Raw genomic sequence first — 19,470 nt, 5'->3', positions numbered from 1 at the left:
ACTGTTTCCCGGTAGGCCGCATTGTAAAGAATAATTTGTTCTAAACTGACTTGCCTAGTTAAATAAAAGTTAAATTTGATAATAGGAGAAAAATGAACTAAAATCTAATGCTAAATAAATGCATGTGATCGTGAGGGTGAAGAGGAGCCCTGAACAATGCGCAGGGCATCTGGATAAATAGTCTCACTTCCAACGGAGTGTTGTTTCTTCTTATTGTGGGCCATGAATGAGGAGAGGAGGCCCTTGGTTAAGAAGATTATACCCCGACCCCACCCGTACGTTTAATCAACATGCCCTTTCAGCTCTGCCAACAATACAAAACATGTCTAAAACGTCCCCCTCTCTCTCCCATGACAATCCTCACATGTTGTAACAGACTGGGCTGCAACTTAAACACAAGTAATTAAGGCAGATATTTGAGACTTCATAAACCAAAAACATTAACTTCAATTATTTTATAAAATAGCTAATAAGATTTCCATTCATTTAAACGTATCAAAAATCCCACAAGGACCCAATGAGCTTTCTTTTTTCACCCTGCGTTTCTTTCATCCATGGTTAAATATGTAAATAAAATGTCTAAAGTCATTCTTCAAAGGGGAACAAAAGAAAAAAGGGGGCTGAGGGAAAAGACAGCCATAAAATTCCTCCGATTCTCCATAACATTAGCCAGAGGGGGGCCAGCTTCTAGCCAGAGCCTAGCAGCAGGGGAGCCAGCTCGCTCCATAGAATCGCACATCTCAAATCCCACACACAAAAAATAAAATATCTTTTCAGCTCCAGCCATCAAAGGGCCCCTTTCACTTTATTAGTTACAGAATTATCTCACAGTTGCTGATTTCTCAGAGATGGAACTGCTTGCTTTATAGTTGTTGTGGTTGGAAAGATGAGAGTGTGTGTGTGTGTGTGTGTGTGTGTGTGTGTGTGTGTGTGTGTGTGTGTGTGTGTGTGTGTGTGTGTGTGTGTGTGTGTGTGTGTGGTGTGTGTGTGTGTGTGTGTGTGTGTGTGTGTGTGCGTGTGTGTGCCTGTGCGTATAAGTATACTGGGGCAGGGGTGAATATATGAAAAGGAGGAGGGGGGAGGTGGACAGGAAAAATACATAAAAGAGACAGTAGTAGCTACAGAAGCTACAGATGCTAAAGATTGAACACTGATTCCTGCCCTTTTCTTCTCATTTTCAAAGAGATATCATCATGACCAGCAAAACAATCATGAAAGAGAAGGGGAGAACTAGAAGAAAGAAGAGAGCAAGAACAAAGATGCCTGAATTACAACAACCCAGTAGACTGTGTATTCTTATTAGACAATGTGACAATGTTATCTTGTTGTATGTTTCATTAAAAAAGCCAGACACATAATGAGGGTAGATGTCTGCTTAAAAAATATGTCAGACTGTGTTTTCTGAACACCAGATGATCAGTAAATGGAGAACCCAATTGCTATGGACCTGGGAATTCTATACAATGCTATCAAATAAATCTCTCCACATTAGAGATGTCATCTTTTTAAGCATCAGTTACACAGTAAAAGTCATTCTGAATGAGAGTGACTGATCAGGCATGGCAGCTGTTGTCCTCGCAGGAGTCATTGTGACAGAGAAGGTATTAAATAAAAGTCATAAAGATTTACATGTGTTAAGAAGAGGAAGAAGTGCTCAGATGTGAGACACGGGCAAATGTAGTAACTGTAGTTAGATGAGTAGAAACAGCTAACCTGCACATATGTGGCACATATAAGAAAGAGTATTGTGTCCAGAGTGTATTCATAACCTGTATTCATTTTCCTGGTCCGTCCGGACATTGTGCACCAACAGCTGAAATGCTACTAGTGAGATATGCAATGCTAAACCATTTAGGTACGCTGGTGCCACGTTTGTCATCTTGCTCAAACACATTTCTGAAATATTTCAAAAAGCGCTTTGGTGACTAGTAAAAATGTACTAAAAGATTCCCTGTTTACTTGTGATCCGGGATTTCACCCTTGGTGGAAACCATGGACAGACGAGGGTATACATCTCACAACTAAAGACTTTTACAAGATAATGTGAGTTGAGCTATGAGGGATCTGGTGTCACAGACACTGTGGAGGGGCCCTCCATATTCATATTGGTTTGAGGTGGTAAATAGATAGCTACAAAAAATATAGATAAAACATTTCTTGGTAAATAGTGTGGTCCACAGCTTATCATAAGGTACTCTACCTCAAGTGAGCAATACCTCGAGACTGCCTTAATATTAGACATCGTGCACCAGGTGTTATTGACAAATAGACACACACCCCCACCCCTCGTCTTACCAGACGTAGATGTTTTTTGCTGCCGATTGTCACGTCCTGACCAGTAAGGGGTAATTTTGTTATGATAGTTTGGTCAGGGCGTGGCAGGGGGTGTTTGTTTTGTGTGTTTTGGGTTTTTGGGTTGATCTATGTTATTCTATTTCTATGTTTAAATATCTAGTTTTTCTGTTTCTATGTTGGAATTGTTTGGGGTTGGTCTCTAATTGGAGGCAGCTGAATCTCATTGCCTCTGATTAGAGACCATATTTATGTAGGGGTTTTCTCATTGTGTTTTGTGGGTGGTTCATTTCTGTTTTGTATTACTTACCTGACAGAACTGTTTGGCTGTCGTTATTGGTTTCTTTGTTTCAGTGTTCAGATCAAAATAAATACATGATGAGCACTAACCACGGAACATAGATTCTGGGAGGACAAGTTAAGGGAGCTACGGGAACCTGAGAGGCAGCCCCAGAAAATGTTTTGGGGGGGCACACGGGGAGTTGGGGTAAGTCAGGCAATAGACCTGAGCCAACTCCTCGTGCTTATTATGGGGAGCGTTTGGCGTGGAGAGCACTGTGCTATGCGGAAGTGCGCACGGTCTCGCCCATCCGCACGCACAGTCCGGTGCGGTCGATACCAGCCCCCCGCAAGTGCCGTGCTAGAGTGGGCATCCAGCCAGGGAGAAGTGCGCCGGTGCAGCACATCTGGCCACCAGTGCGTCTCCTAGGCCCAGGCTACCCTGCGCCTGCTCTACGCACGGCAGCCATCATTCCTCAGCACAGCCCAGTTCGCCCTGTGCCAGCACTCCGCCCGTGCCGGGCTACAGTAACAACTCAGCCAGGACGGGTTGTGCTGGCCGTGCGCTCCAGACCTCCAGTACGTCTTCAAGACCCGGTCTATCAAATCAAATCAAATCAAATTTATTTTTATATAGCCCTTCGTACATCAGCTGATATTCTCAAAGTGCTGTACAGAAACCCAGCCTAAAACCCCAAACAGCAAGCAAAGCATGTGAAAGAAGCACGGTGGCTAGGAAAAACTCCCTAGGAAAAACTCCCTAGAAAGGCCAAAAACCTAGGAAGAAACCTAGAGAGGAACCAGGCTATGAGGGGTGGCCAGTCCTCTTCTGGCTGTGCAGGGTGGATATTAAAACAGAACATGGTCAAAATGTTAAAATGTTAAAATGTTCATAAATGACCAGCATGGTCAAATAATAATAATCATAGTAGTTGTCGAGGGTGCAACAAGCACGTCCGGTGAACAGGTCAGGGTTCCATAGCCGCAGGCAGAACAGTTGAAACTGGAGCAGCAGCACGGCCAGGTGGACTGGGGACAGCAAGGAGTCATCATACCAGGTAGTCCTGAGGCATGGTCCTAGGGCTCAGGTCCTCCGAGAGAAAGACAGAAAGAGAGAAAGAGAGAATTAGAGAGAGCATATTTAAATACACACAGGACACCGGATAAGACAAGAGAAATACTCCAGATGTAACAGACTGACCCTAGCCCCCCGACACATAAACTACTGCAGCATAAATACTGGAGGCTGAGACAGGAGGGATCAGAAGACACTGTGGCCCCATCCGATGATACCCCCGGACAGGGCCAAACAGGCAGGATATAACCCCACCCACTTTGCCAAAGCACAAAGTGCCTGCTCCCAGAGCCAGGCCTCCTGCATGTCTCCCCAGCCTGGTGAGTCCTGTGCCTGCTCCAAGAGCCAAGCCTCCTACAGAGTCACCCGCCAGTCCGGAGCCACCAGAGTCGCCCACCAGTCCGGAGCCGCCAGAGTCGCCCGCCAGTCTGGAGCCGCCAGAGTCGCCCGCCAGTCCGGAGCCGCCAGAGTCGCCCGCCAGTCCGGAGAGTTGCCCGCCACTCCGGCACCGCCAGAGTTGCCCGCCTGTCCGGCGCCGCCAGAGTCGCCAGCCTGTCCGGCGCCGCCAGAGTCGCCTGCCTGTCCGGCGCCGCCAGAGTCACCCGCCTGTCCGGAGCTCTCGGCGAGGGTCCCCAGTCCAGGGTCGGCGGCGAGGGACCCCGCTCTAGAGGCGCCACCAAAGTGGGGTGAGCCAGTGGTGGAGCGGGGTCTGCGTCCCGCTCCTGAGGATTGGGAAGGGGGGGGGGGGGGGGTGTAGCACAAGAACCATCATTGACGGTGGGGTTGTTTTTGTGTTTTTTTTTTGTTTGAGGTGCATTTCGGTGTCTGCACCTTTGGGGGGGTACTGTCACGTCCTGACCAGTAAGGGGTCATTTTGTTATGATAGTTTGGTCAGGGTGTGGCAGGGGGTGTTTGTTTTGTGTGTTTTGGGTTTTTTGGGTTGATCTATGTTATTCTATTTCTATGTTTAAATATCTAGTTTTTCTGTTTCTATGTTGGAATTGTTTGGGGTTGGTCTGTAATTGGAGGCAGCTGAACCTCATTGACTCTGATTAGAGACCATATTTATGTAGGGGTTTTCTCATTGTGTTTTGTGGGTGGTTCATTTCTGTTTTGTATTACTTACCTGACAGAACTGTTTGGCTGTCGTTATTGGTTTCTCTGTTTCAGCGTTCAGATCAAAATAAATACATGATGAGCACCAACCACCCTGAGCCTTGGTCTACTCCTTCCGACGGCCGTTACACCGATTCACGGAAAACCCAGCCAACTCTATATTATCTGTGTCGTCGTTCAGCCACGACTCGGTGAAACATAAGATATTACAGTTCTTAACCTCTCTGGGCCAGTGGGATGCTTGCGTCCCACCTACTCAACAGCCAGTGTAATCCCGTGGCGCGATATTCAAATACCTTAGAAATGCTATTACTTCAATTTCTCAAACATATGACTATTTTACACCATTTTAAAGACAAGACTCTCGTTAATCTAACCACACTGTCCGATTTCAAAAAGGCTTTACAACGAAAGCAAAACATTAGATTATGTCAGCAGAGTACCCAGCCAGAAATAATCAGACACCCATTTTTCAAGCTAGCATATAATGTCACATAAACCCAAACCACAGCTAAATGCAGCACTAACCTTTGATGATCTTCATCAGATGACAATCCTAGGACATTATGTTATACAATACATGCATGTTTTGTTCAATCAAGTTCATATTTATATCAAAAACCAGCTTTTTACATTAGCATGTGACTAGCATGTGACTAGCATTCCCACCGAACACTTCCGGTGAATTTACTAAATCACTCACGATAAACGTTCACAAAAAACATAACAATTATTTTAAGAATTATAGATACAGAACTCCTTTATGCACTCGCTATGTCCGATTTTAAAATAGCTTTTCGGTGAAAGCACATTTTGCAATATTCTGAGTAGATAGCCCGGCCATCACAGGCTAGCTATTTTGACACCCACCAAGTGTGGTACTCACCAAACTCCGATTTACTATTAGAAAAGTTTGATTACCTTTGCTGTTCTTCGTCAGAATGCACTCCCAGGACTTCTACTTCAATAACAAATGTTGGTTTGGTTCCAAATAATCCATAGTTATATCCAAATAGCGGCGTTTTGTTCATGCGTTCAAGACACTATCCGAAGGGTAAAGAAGGGTGACGCGCCCGACGCGTTTCGTGACAAAAAATTTCAAAATATTCCATTACCATACTTCGAAGCATGTCAACCGCTGTTTAAAATCAATTTTTATGCTATTTTTCTCGTAAAAAAGCAATAATATTCCGACCGGGAGTCGTTGTTTTCGTTCAAAGAGAGAGAAAGTAAACATGGTGTCGGCTCGTGCACGCGCCTCCAGTCTCATTGTCCTCAGATCGACCATTATCCAAATGCGCTAATGTTTTTCAGCCAGGGCCTGCAAAGCCACCATTCATCATTCTGGCGCCTTCTGAGAGCCTATGGGAGCGTTAAAAAATGTCATGTTATGCCAGAGATCCCCTGTTTTGGTTAGAGATGATCAAGAAGGCCATGAAATGGTCAGAGAGAGCGCTTGCTGTTTGGAATCTTCTCAGGTTTTGGCCTGCCAAATGAGTTCTGTTATACTCACAGACACCATTCAAACAGTTTTAGAAACTTTAGGGTGTTTTCTATCCAAATCAAACAATTATATGCATATTCTAGTTACTGGGCAGGAGTAGTAACCAGATTAAATCGGGTACGTTTTTTATCCGGCCGTGCAAATACTGCCCCCTATCCCCAACAGGTTAATGTCCCGTTGGAAGGATAGACTCGAACGGAGATCATCCAGATTATTTTCCAGTGATTACACGTTGGCCAATAGAACGGATGGTAGAGGCGGGTTACCCACTCGCCAACGAATTCTCACAAGGCACCCCGATCTCCACCCCCTGTATTTCCGTCTTTTCTTCACGCAAATGATGGGGATTTGGGCTTGGTCTTGGAGAAGCAGTATATCCTTCGCATCGGACTCATACAATACCCACACCATACCCACACCACTCATTGCCACTATGACACTACCAGAGGATTTTACATTTTTTAAATTTTATTTCACCTTTATTTAACCAGGTAGGCTAGTTGAGAACATGTTCTCATTTACAACTGCGACCTGGCCAAGATAAAGCACAGCAGTTCAACACATACAACAACACAGAGTTACACATGGAATAAACAAACATTACAGTCAATAATAGAGTAGAAAAAGAAAAGTCTATATACAGTGTGTGCAAGTGAGGTAAGATAAGGGAGTTAAGGCAATAAATAGGCCATGGTGGTGAAGTAATTACAATATAGAAATCAAACACTGGAATGGTAGATGTGCAGAAGATGAATGTGCAAGGAGATACTGCGGTGCAAAGGAGCAAGATAAATAAATAAATATATAAATAAATACAATATGTGGATGAGGTAGTTGGATGGGCTGTTTACAGATGGGCTATGTACAGGTGCAGTGATCTGTGAGCTGCTCTGACAGCTGGTGCTTAAAGCTAGTGAGGGAGATATGAGTCTCCAGCTTCAGTGATTTTTGCTGTTCGTTCCAGTCATTGGCAGCAGAGAACTGGAAGGAAAGGCGCCAAAGGAGAAATTGGCTTTGGCCCTGACCAGTGAGATATACCTGCTGTTGCGCATGCTACGGGTGGGTGCTGCTATGGTGACCAGTGAGCTGAGATAAGGCGGGGCTTTACCTAGCAGAGACTTGTAGATGACCTGGAGCCAGTGTGTTTGGTGAGGAGTATGAAGCGAGGGCCAGCAGACGAGAGCGTACAGGTCGCAGTGGTGGGTAGTATATGGGGCTTTGGTGACAAAACGGATGGCACTGTGATAGACTGCATCCAATTTGTTGAGTAGAGTGTTGGAGGCTATTTTATAAATGACACTGCCGAAGTCGAGGATCGGTAGGATGGTCAGTTTTACGAAGGTATGTTTGGCAGCATGAGTGAAGGATGCTTTGTTGCGATATAGGAAGCCGATTCTAGATTTAATTTTGGATTGGAGATGCATAAGGTGAGTCTGGAAGGAGAGTTTACAGTCTAGCCAGACACCTAGGTATTTGTATTTGTCCACATATTCTACGTCAGAACCATCCAGAGTAGTGATGCTGGACAGGCGGGCAGGTGCAGGCAGTGATCGGTTGAAGAGCATGCATTTAGTTTTGTATTTAAGAGCAGTTGGAGGCCACGGAAGGAGAGTTGTATGGCATTGAAGCTCGTCTGGAGGTTAGTTAACACAGTGTCCAAAGAAGGGCCAGAAGTATACTGAATGGTGTCGTCTACGTAGAGGTGGATCAGAGAATCACCAGCAGCAAGAGCAACATCATTGATGTATACAGAGAAGAGAGTCGCCCCGAGACTTGAACCCTGTGGCACCCCCATAGAGACTGCCAGAGGTCCGGACAACAGGCCCTTCGATTTGACACACTGAACTCTATCAGAGAAGTACTTGGTCAACCAGGCGAGGCAGTCATTTGAGAAACCAAGGCTGTTGAGTCTGCCAAAAAGAATGTGGTGATTGACAGAGTCGAAGGCCTTGGCCAGGTCGATGAATACGGGTGCACAGTAATGTCTCTTATCGATTGCAGTTATGATATCATTTAGGACCTTGAGCGTGGCTGAGGTGCACCCATGACCAGCTCTGAAACCAGATTGCATAGCGGACAAGGTACGGTGGGATTCGAAATGGTCGGTAATCTGTTTGTTGACTTGGCTTTTGAAGACCTTAGAAAGGCAGGGTAGGATAGATATAGGTCTGTAGCAGTTTGGGTCAAGAGCGTCTCCCCCTTTGAAGAAGGGGATGACCGCGGCAGCTTTCCAATCTTTGGGAATCTCAGACGATATGAAAGAGAGGTTGAACAGGCTAGTAATAGGGGTTGCAACAATTTCGGCAGATAATTTTAAAAAGAGAGGGTCCAGATTGTCTAGCCCGGCTGATTTGTAGGGGTCCAGACTTTCCCGCTCTTTCAGAGCATCAGATATCTGGATTTGGGTGAAGGAGAAATGGGGGAGGCTTGGGGGAGTTGCTGTGGGGAGTGCAGGGCTGTTGACCGGGGTAGGGGTAGCCAGGTGGAAAGCATGGCCAGCCGTAGAAAAATGCTTATTGAAATTCTCAATTATAGTGGATTTATCGGTGGTGACAGTGTTTCCTAGCCTCAGTGCAGTGGGCAGCTGGGAGGAGGTGCTCTTATTCTCCATGGTCTTTACAGTGTCCCAGAACTTTTTTGAGTTTGTGCTACAGGATGCAAATTTCTGCTTGAAAAAGCTAGCCTTAGCTTTTCTAACTGCCTGTGTATATTGGTTCCTAACTTCCCTGAAAAGTTGTATATCACGAGGGCTATTCGATGCTAATGCAGAACGCCACAGGATGTTTTTGTGCTGGTCAAGGGCAGTCAGGTCTGGAGAGAACCAAGGGCTATATCTGTTCCTGGTTCAACATTTTTTGGAAGGGGCATGCTTATTTAAGATAGTGAGAAAGGCACGATTAAAGAATGACCAGGCATCCTCTACTGACGGGATGAGGTCAATATCCTTCCAGGATACCCGGGCCAGGTCGATTAGAAAGGACTGCTCGCTGAAGTGTTTTAGGGAGCGTTTGACAGTGATTAGGGGTGGTCGTTTGACCACTGACCCATTAAGGACGCAGGCAATGAGGCAGTGATCGCTGAGATCTTGGTTGAAAACAGCAGAGGTATATTTGGAGGGCAAGTTGGTTAGGATGATATCTATGAGGGTGCCCGTGTTTACGGATTTGGGGTTGTACCTGGTGGGTTCATTGATAATTTGTGTGAGATTGAGGGCATCAAGCTTAGATTGTAGGATGATCGGTGTGTTAAGCATGTCCCAGTTTAGGTCATCTAGCAGCACGAGCTCTGAAGATAGATGGGGGGCAATCAGTTCACATATGGTGTCCAGGGCACAGCTGCGGGCAGAGGGTGGTCTATAGCAAGCGGCAACGGTGAGAGACTTGTTTTTGGAAATGTGGATTTTTAAAAGTAGAAGCTCAAATTGTTTGCGTACAGACCTGAAAAGTAAGACAGAACTCTGCAGGCTATCTCTGCAGTAGATTACAACACTGCCCCCTTTGGCAGTTCTATCTTGTCGGAAAATGTTATAGTTAGGGATGGAAATGTCTGTGTTTTTTGTGGTCTTCCTGAGCCAGGATTCAGACACTGCTAGGACAGAAGAAATATCTAGAAATATCATTTAAACCAGGTGATGTCACCACATGTGTGGTAGGTGGAACTAAAGTGTTAAATAAGGCGTATTGAGCACGGCTAGAGGCTCTACAGTGAAATAAGGCAATAATTACTAACTAAAACAGCAATGGACAAGGCATATTGACGTTAGCGAGAAGCATGCGTAGCCGAGTGATCATAGGAGTCCAGTGAGTGGCTTCAGGCAGCTAGCGGCCCGGGGCTAGCAAGTTAGCAGAAGGGCCTTGGAGGGACGTCATGACAGAAGAAAGTCTGTTGTGGCCCCCTCGTGCTATTACGTCGGCAGACGGATCAGCAGGGCTCCATGTGGTAAACCAGGCCAATTGGCAAAATAGGTATAGTGGCCAAAGAATTTGTCCGATGGGCCTCTTAAGCTAACAGTCCGATGTGGTCTGGACAGCTAGCGGGCCGCGGATGGGCATTCAGGGGACGACGCGATGGCGGAGCCAGTTGAGAAAACCCCATCGGACAAATCACGTCGGTGGTCCAGTCGTCCAGGCCAGATAGCAAAATAGGTATTGTAGCCCAAGGAGTGGGTGATGGACCTCTTTGGCTAGCCGGGAGATGTGCCTAGCAAGGCTAGCTCCAGGCTAATTACTGCTGTGGCTAGGCCTGCATCAGGCCACTCAGTGCCATTATGACACTACCAGAGGATTACTGCCGTGGCTAGGCCTGCATCAGGCCACTCAGTGCCACTATGACACTTCCAGAGGATTACTGCCGTGGCTAGGCCTGCCGCAGGCCACTCAGTGCCACTATGACACTACCAGAGGATTACTGCCGTGGCTAGGCCTGCATCAGGCCACTCAGTGCCGCTATGACACTACCAGAGGATTACTGCCGTGGCTAGGCCTGCCTCAGGCCACTCAGTGCCGCTATGACACTACCAGAGGATTACTGCCGTGGCTAGGCCTGCCTCAGGCCACTCAGTGCCGCTATGACACTACCAGAGGATTACTGCCGTGGCTAGGCCTGCCTCAGGCCACTCAGTGCCGCTATGACACTACCAGAGGATTACTGCCGTGGCTAGGCCTGCATCAGGCCACTCAGTGCCGCTATGACACTACCAGAGGATTACTGCCGTGGCTAGGCCTGTCTCAGGCCACTCAGTGCCTCTATGACACTACCAGAGGATTACTGCCGTGGCTAGGCCTGCCTCAGGCCACTCAGTGCCGCTATGACACTACCAGAGGATTACTGCCGTGGCTAGGCATGCCTCAAGCCACTCAGTGCCACTATGACACTACCAGAGGATTACTGCCGTGGCTAGGCCTGCATCAGATGCAGATGATTAGTCATCTCCAACAAGACTGAAATGGATTTGTCTCAGTGTTCCTCCTTCAGGTGTTTTACTTTCATCATAATCCGCCCATACACAATTGAAAGATTCAAATGTAATGTTCTCATAGGTTAGAAAATGGTTGCGAAGATCAGGATTGAAACATTGTGTGTTTATTAATACAGGTACGTGCTGAAGCTTATTATGTAACAGATTTTCAGACATATTTTACTTAAAGAATAAAACAGCATCAGTTTGTGAAATAAATGTGCGAATAATCAGACATTTGTTATGATAGTACGTTCTTACAGAAAGAAGATTGATTTCAAGTCAATCATGATGTCAAAGCTGTAGGCCTATATGTTGATTCTAATCATGGGGGGAAAGCTTGAAACATTCAATCATTTTTTAAAGAAAAAACACTCTAGGTCTAAATAAGTGTGATAATTGGTTTGAAAGTATCTTATAAAATATTTTATTGGTGGATTGTGAAAAGTGTCTGGTAAAATATATTAGAGTGGTAAATTAGCAAGAGTTGTAAATTATTTAGTGGTAGATTGTGAAAATGTTCCTATTTGGTTAGAATGGAGCATGTGTATTCAGTGGAAGGTAGTGAGCAGCTTTTAGACTTTAACTGGTTAAGTGGAAATATTACTGCACTTCGTGATGGCCATACATGTGCAGACATTAAAGGAAGAGGAGATCCCTGAGGACAATTGTGAATATTATGCCTGATGGTGGCTATATGGAGAATAGTATAAATAGATGTGATGTCTGAGTCAGTACTAATTACCTACTTTATGCTAAATGATCCAGGTCATTCTAAGTACCTTCTGAGCATAATTCATCCCTGTGGCTCAGTTGGTAGAGCATGGTGTTTGCAATGCCAGCATGGTGTGTGCAACGCCAGGGTTGTGGGTTTGATTCCCACGGGGGGCCAGTACAAAAAAAAAATATATATATAAATGCATGAAATGTATGCATTCACTACTGTAAGTTGCTCTGGATAAGAGTGTCTGCTAAATGACTAAAATGTAAATAATTCCCTTATGAATATGCATTTTACTGTACAATGTAGCCTATTCCTGAAGCAAATATTAATGGGCTATTATGTGATGAAATGGGGATTTCCATAGCCTACAATTATGTTGGAAATAGAGAGAAAAGCATTATTCGCATTGTGAGTGGTTCCTTTACAGTGGTTTTTAACTTGTTGCTTCTGAGTGGCATTGATAGGCCTAGTCATTTGCCTACTTTTTGACAGCAATTTAACGCACTACCCGACTCACAGAATACATAAGGGGAATTTGGGAGAGAAAAACTGTTCTCTCAACTAATTCTATTTTCCCACAATACCAGGACCGTGAAAATTGTCCGTTGTGGCAAAGAAACGAACATATCTCGATTTGGAGAGAACCAGAGAGTCAGTTGGGTTGTCTTTGGTGTCTGCATACTACCTGCGCTGGAACGTGCTAAATTCGGACACTTTTGGATCTAAAGTTTTAGTCAGAAATAGAACAAATGACCAATGACTAGATTGCTGCGAACAAGCTCTAAAAAATAACATGCACGCTGTTACGCACGATTTGAAAATAATCACCGTGTCATTTCATCTTTCTTATGCAAAGTAGCTGTCTTTGAAGGCGGATCTTTTGGCAGGTTAGCCCAGGACCGTGGCGACGACCAACTCAAACGAGCGGTGCCACCAACCACTCCAAACTGATTTGCTCTGTCTCTGGAGTGCAGTTAGGAATAGATCTCTGCTCGCTCTGTTTTAGTTATTATTAGGTTATTACACAGTTTGCGTGGATTTGTCGTGAGTATGCACATACCCCCAACGAAACCCCAACGCGGAGCAAAAGGAAGAACAATTTAGTTAAGTTGGTAGCCTAAACATTGAAGTTATAACAGACTGGTTCCACTCGTGCTGCAGGACAGAGGCAGAAGGAATCCGTCCTGAACGTGGTTGAGTACTGTCCCTGAACGCGCTTTGATAACCGCTGGAACGTTTGTCTGGATCGGAACACTTTTATCCAATAAAAAAAAAACATCGAGGCGGACAGAAAAAAATGAACTGTGCGACGGACTAGACACAACAACTACTGCAAACCCGTTTATTCTCTGAACATGTTGGATTATTCTGAAACAAATGTATACACTTCAAAGCATGGACATTATGGTAAGCCACAATTATTTTGCGAGAAAATGATTCACACTTGTTAGGAATTCTCTCTAGAGTTAAATTCGAATCAAAGGAATTACAAGTAAAAACTGAGAAACTATGGTCTTTCGTAGACAATTGTGAGTTCATCCACTGCTTGGCTCATTCATAAAAATAGTCTACAGAAAGGTTTTTAGTAGGCTTTGCCTTTAGGAGACGCAACTTCTACGTTATCCTAAGAAGTTACATTTTATCTTCAATTGTTTGCCACTAAAAGGATCAAAGAGGAGAGACTATGCATTCCGTTGCCAAACTGACCCTTGTCAATGTGCTGCTGGTCTGTCTGAGTTGTGGCTGCACAGCCATTAGCTCCATAGACCCAGACCGGCCAGGTGAGGGGAGATGTCAACAGATTGTCATCTCCCTGTGTAAGGACATTGGTTACAACATGACTAGGATGCCCAATCTGATGGGCCACGAGGACCAGAATGAGGCAGCCATCAAGATACATGAGTTTGTCCCTCTCATAGAGTTTGGATGCCACACTCACCTCAAGTTTTTTCTCTGTTCGCTGTATGCACCCATGTGCACGGAGCAGGTGTCCACCCCCATACCTGCCTGCAGAGTGATGTGTGAGCAGGCCAGGCAAAAGTGCTCCCCTATCATGGAACAGTTCAACTTCCACTGGCCTGACTCCCTGGACTGCTCCAGACTACCCAACAAAAATGACCCAAACAACCTATGCATGGAGGCCCCCAACAACGGCTCAGATGAGTCCCCAAAAGGCTCCCACACCCAGCCTCCTGACTTCAGGCTTCAGAGGCCCATAAAAGGCCAGGACCTACACTTGAAGGACAAGGAGAGCAAGGAGACCTGTAGTAACCCAGGCAAGTTCCACTATGTACAGAAGAGTGAGTCCTGTGCTCCCAAGTGCTATCCCAAAGTGGATGTGTACTGGAGTCAGGGAGATAAGCAGTTCTCTCTGGTGTGGATGGCCATCTGGTCCATCCTTTGCTTCGTCTCCAGCTCATTCACTGTCCTCACCTTCCTTATCGACCCGCAGCGCTTCAAATACCCTGAGAGGCCCATTATCTTCCTCTCTATGTCCTACTGTGTCTACTCTGTGGGCTACCTGATCCGTCTGTTTGTGGGGGCAGACAACATTGCCTGTGACCGGGACAGTGGGGTCCAGTACATCATTCAGGAGGGTCTGGAAAGCACGGGCTGCACCATCGTCTTCCTCATCCTCTACTACTTTGGCATGGCCAGCTCCCTCTGGTGGGTCATCCTCACACTCACCTGGTTCCTGGCTGCAGGGAAGAAGTGGGGTCACGAGGCCATCGAGGCCAACAGCAGCTACTTCCACCTGGCAGCCTGGGCCATCCCGGCCGTCAAGACCATCATGATCCTGGTGATGAGGAAGGTGGCGGGGGACGAGCTGACGGGGGTGTGCTACGTGGGCAGCATGGACGTGAAAGCTCTCACATGCTTCGTGCTCATCCCACTCTCCTGCTACCTCATCATCGGCACCTCCTTCCTGCTGTCGGGCTTCGTGGCCCTGTTCCACATCCGCAAGGTCATGAAGACGGAGGGGGAGAACACGGATAAACTGGAGAAGCTGATGGTGCGGATCGGTGTGTTCTCAGTCCTCTACACTGTACCGGCCACCTGCGTTATCGCCTGCTACTTCTACGAGAGGCTCAACATGGACTACTGGAGGAGCCTGGCCGTGGAGCAGAAGTGTGTTGACAGCAGCAGGAACAATGCAGAGTCTGAGGAGTGTGGTATGAAGAGCTCCATCCCGGCTGTGGAGATCTTCATGGTTAAGATCTTCATGCTGCTAGTTGTGGGAATCACGAGTGGCATGTGGATATGGACCTCAAAGACACTGCAGTCGTGGCAGAATGTGTTTAGCAGGAAGTTGAAGAAGAGGACGAGGAGGAAGCCTGCCAGTGTGTTCACAAGCAGTGGGCCTTACATCAAGCCTCACCCAGCACTTAAAGGGCACAACACGAAGTATGAGCCTACCGGCCCCCCTCCAACATGCGTATGAGCTGGCGCTCTCACAGACAGTGTGCAAAACCAAAACCATTCTAAAGCCCTTACCTAAAACAGACTTTATAATCAGAGTGCCAACAAAAGACACAACAATGTTCATATTTATTTAAAGTATTATTTTGATCAATCTCAAGCTACAAGAAATAACTGCCTTTGTTTAAAATATCTGCTACTCCTGGAACCACTTATCTGTTTAAGAACATGATAGAGAAAAAAATATTTTTCTTTCCAAGACAAAGAAAGTGGAATTAACCATTTGGATGTGTCATTGGGTTGCTTGAATAATGTGCAATATATGTTTTTCTTAATGACAAAAAATACACAAGTATTGTAGAAACAGATTAAAGACAATGAAAGTGAATCCACTGACAAAGGGAGTGAATGGTCTGGGAGATCGAGACCCTTTAGTGTTGCGTTGTGTGGCTTTTAAATGGAAGTCAAAGCAGTGCCATACATGTTTGGACTGAACTGAAGTGAGAAAGCAGCTGTTGAAAAGGGCTCAGGACCACATTGACTGCCTATTGTGAAGCAAATTCATTCCATAAATCAACAAGCACTAGACATCGCAAAAGTAATAATTTGTACAGACAGTTTTCCTGTTGTTTTTGCTTTGCTGTTTTATAGCACAGGGGAACATTTGCATATATTTCTTAAAGTTCATATTTTATAAAAAAATAAATAAACATTCCAGTGTTAATGGCCTAAAAACTGGAATTGTATATTATAACTGTATGGGGTTTATCTGTAGTGTGAATGAGTTCACAATTGGCTTTACAAAAAGCACATTTCTCAATTTGTATGACAAATTATTACATTGGACATTTGAAGATAGTCCTCGCTAACCTTTGATGTAAAGTTATGGTGTATTTCAATCATCCACTGAGTGTGTGCTTGACACTTGACTTATCTCTCTCTTTGAGAGATTTATGCATTTAATTACATAAAGACAAATTGGTGTTTGAAGTTAGCCTTATGAATACTCAGACTTCTGTTGATACCTGATACAATGGAGTGAGCTCTCAGTGAAGTACCTACAGGAGGAAGAACAATGGCATCTGTACACTTCTGTTGTAATTGTTGAAAAGGAAGGCATCATGGGTAATCCAGAGCCCACTCCCTCCATGGCCATTTATTAGAGATGACTAATAGAAAAAAGTTTGATGACATCAAAGAGATTACGAACAAAGCACTTTTTTTATTATTGTAGTGTCAACCATTTTTAAAAGTGAGGCTTTTATATTCCACTCCTATTAAAATGTATTCACTTCCATGTTCCATACAGCAACAAAGGCTTTTACATTTGTTTTGTTTTTGTTTCCCAGTTTTCATCCCATTTGCAACATCTAATCAGGTCATTTTTTTTATCTAGAGCCTTTGATTTTAGTACCTTTTTTTCTTGTGATTAAGTTCAGAGCGCAAATGTGCAAATAAGCGTCTGGTATGATCCTCTCACTCTAAGAACTCACTCAAGTCAGGCTTTGATTATGTTACTGAGATGATCAGTCCACAGCTTTCATTTTTTTTCTCTAATTACGGGTTCCGCTCAGCCTCTGTAGGCCTATAGATGAACGTCTATGCAGTTAAGTTGAGATAACACAAAGATAATAATTTAGTTTTTGTGCTTTTTTGTCAGGCCACTGATTCAATCACGTGTGTTTTCATGTGTGTGTATTTCAGGGATGGGGTTATGCAATAATCCTACAGTCATTCAGGACAGGATTAGGCTGTTTGAAGGGTTTGGCTTTGAGAAGAGATTTATAACTGCAAACAAAATACACAATATCTGTCATCTACCCTCCTCTTATCACCCAGGCATAGTGATATTTCTAAAGACACATCTGGCCTGGATTTCAGGCGGCTGTCATATTGACTAAGACTAGTTTTCAATAGCATGGTAGGCTATTGACTGAAACTAATATATCTGGTAGCATACTCATTTGGGTGGGAGTTAAATGCTCTCACATTGTAAACAATTAATTGCACATCCCCTTCCAACTACAAGTCAAGTCTTGAGTGGAAGCAACACTAATATGAGCTCATCTACCCCTAATTCCATTCGGTTATAACAGAATGGACCATTTTGGAAACCACCAAAAACAAGGAACATTGTGCACTTTTGTTTTAACTTGAAGGTGCTATGACTTATGCATGAGAACTCCCAGACCCTAATAATGTTGCAGGTTGAGTGTAAATGATGTGCTCTCCCCCGAGGGCATTCAAGTTCCAGCATCAGCCCAACCGATTTTAACAGCGAAAAGCACATGACTCACAGCTGAATCAAAGTCAAGCAGTGTCTATTGATACTCTGTGTTGCAAAAAAAGGTGAGTGTTTTCGAAGGCTTCAACAGAGGCCACCTGGATAACAGCCCCCCAAGGCTGTAAACATAAATGACAGTTACCACCCTCTCCTCTGGGGCTTATTCTTCCAAGTACGCTTCAGTTGCTCTTTTCAAAGGGAAACACTCTGAAGTATGCAAGCAAGGGCACAGTAGTGTCAGCCCAAAATGTTTTGGAATAAACTACACATGCTTCTGAATTTTGATATAAAACTGTTTTTCTGAGGTAAAGTTTGTGGTTTGCAGCCACTATATCATAAATGATTAGACCTGTTATTCCACGTCACTGCCAGTGCAAAGGCTTTATTATTAACTGGGTATGGTCTGAAGCTGCTATGATCTATTCAGCCAAGTGTCTCATTCCAATCAGCTGAGTGTCTCATTATATAATGTGTGTGCCACATAGCCCCTCTCATTGCCCAGTTGTTGTCCCTAGCGATGGTGTGGTAGACGGCATGTTTTGTTTGTCCCAGTGGGGAATCTGGCAGCCGGCATGTGACTGAGGCTGAGGGTCTTCAGATCACCATATCTTAAAGCCAACCATGGCCCCAATTTGAAAGGACAAACTCATCCCCCACATGCCCCTCTCACACACACTCTCATTCTCTCACCCTTCCCTTCCTTGCAACTTCTCCTCTCAACAAATGTCCTGCTAATACAACTCGCATAGTCCTCTACAGCATTTAAATGTAGCAACAGTCTTTTGGGGGACTTACCTGATGACTTTTTGCAAATCCAATCAGTTTTCCACATTGATTCAATGTCATCACATTGAACTTTTTTGTTGAAATGATTCGGAAAAAACGTTGATTCAACCAATTTTTGCACAGTGGGAAGAGTCTGTGTGGCCGGGTGCTGTAAACATACAGTTAATGTGACAGAACAGGCCTTCTGGAAGTCAGTCTCTGACAGTCTCTGACTCACATTCAGGGAGAGGAAAACCCATCAGGGTAACATCATCACTTCAGCTGATCCCTTAAAACCAGGACAACAAGTTAAGATATAGTCATACACCTGTAAAAACGATGACCCAATTCCTATTTTCTTGCCCCTACTCTTATTGCATAGCTTTTCTCCCATTGTGTATGAAGGTGTGGTGGAACTGGAATCCTGCCTTGCTACCTGTGCATTGGCTGCTGCTGTTACCAGCAGTCATAAAGTGCTCTGACACAGTGACATAAATCAGGCTGTCTGGTTGACTGGCGGCTAAGGCAGCTTCCCTTTGATCAGGCTTTCTGAAGACGCCCCATGTACTCATCCTCAGCTGCCCCAGCACCACCTGTTTACCAGTCCAGGCCTGTCTGTTTGGAGTGCAGGACTCAGCCCCCCCCCCCTCTCTTTCTCTCTCTCTCCCTCTCTCTCTTGCCCTCTCTCTCTCTCGCCCTCTCTCTCTCGCACTCTCTCTATCGCCCTCTCTCTCTCAATGAAACATGTTAACATTGCCAAAGCAAGTATAAAAAATACAAATGAACAGTAAACATTACACTCACAAAAGCTCCAAAAGAATAAAGACATTTCAAATGTCATATTATGTGCAAATAGTTCAAGTACAAAAGGGAAAATAAATAAATATAAATATGGGTTGTATTTGCAATGGTGTTTGTTCTTCACTGGTTGCCCTTTTCTTGTGGCAACAGGTCACAAATCTTGCTGCTGTGATGGTACACTGTGGTATTTCACCCAATAGATATGGGAGTTTATCAAAATTGGGTTTGTTTTTGAACTCTCTCTCGCTCTCAG

General features: G+C 44.8%; 1 protein-coding gene across 1 annotated transcript; it reads left to right on the top strand.

The window, feature by feature from the left end:
* The first annotated feature begins 12,763 nt into the window (after window positions 1-12,763).
* On the top strand, window positions 12,764-17,930 carry LOC106579912 (frizzled-10-B). The gene has a single exon (XM_014160271.3). It carries the CDS (start codon window positions 13,632-13,634, stop codon window positions 15,387-15,389), a length of 1,758 nt encoding a protein of 585 aa, XP_014015746.1. The 5' UTR covers window positions 12,764-13,631; the 3' UTR covers window positions 15,390-17,930.
* The last annotated feature ends 1,540 nt before the right edge of the window (window positions 17,931-19,470 follow it).

The sequence above is a fragment of the Salmo salar genome, chromosome 20 (genome assembly GCF_965601325.2).
Source record: "Salmo salar chromosome 20, fSalSal1, whole genome shotgun sequence".
Lineage (NCBI taxonomy): Eukaryota > Metazoa > Chordata > Actinopteri > Salmoniformes > Salmonidae > Salmo > Salmo salar.
Note: the sequence above shows the minus strand (reverse complement) of the source record. Positions and strands in the feature narration are given on the sequence as shown.

Bases quoted from the DNA above. Each gene is read 5' to 3' on its own strand.
- LOC106579912 (XM_014160271.3), top strand. From the start codon at position 13,632: ATGCATTCCGTTGCCAAACTGACCCTTGTCAATGTGCTGCTGGTCTGT.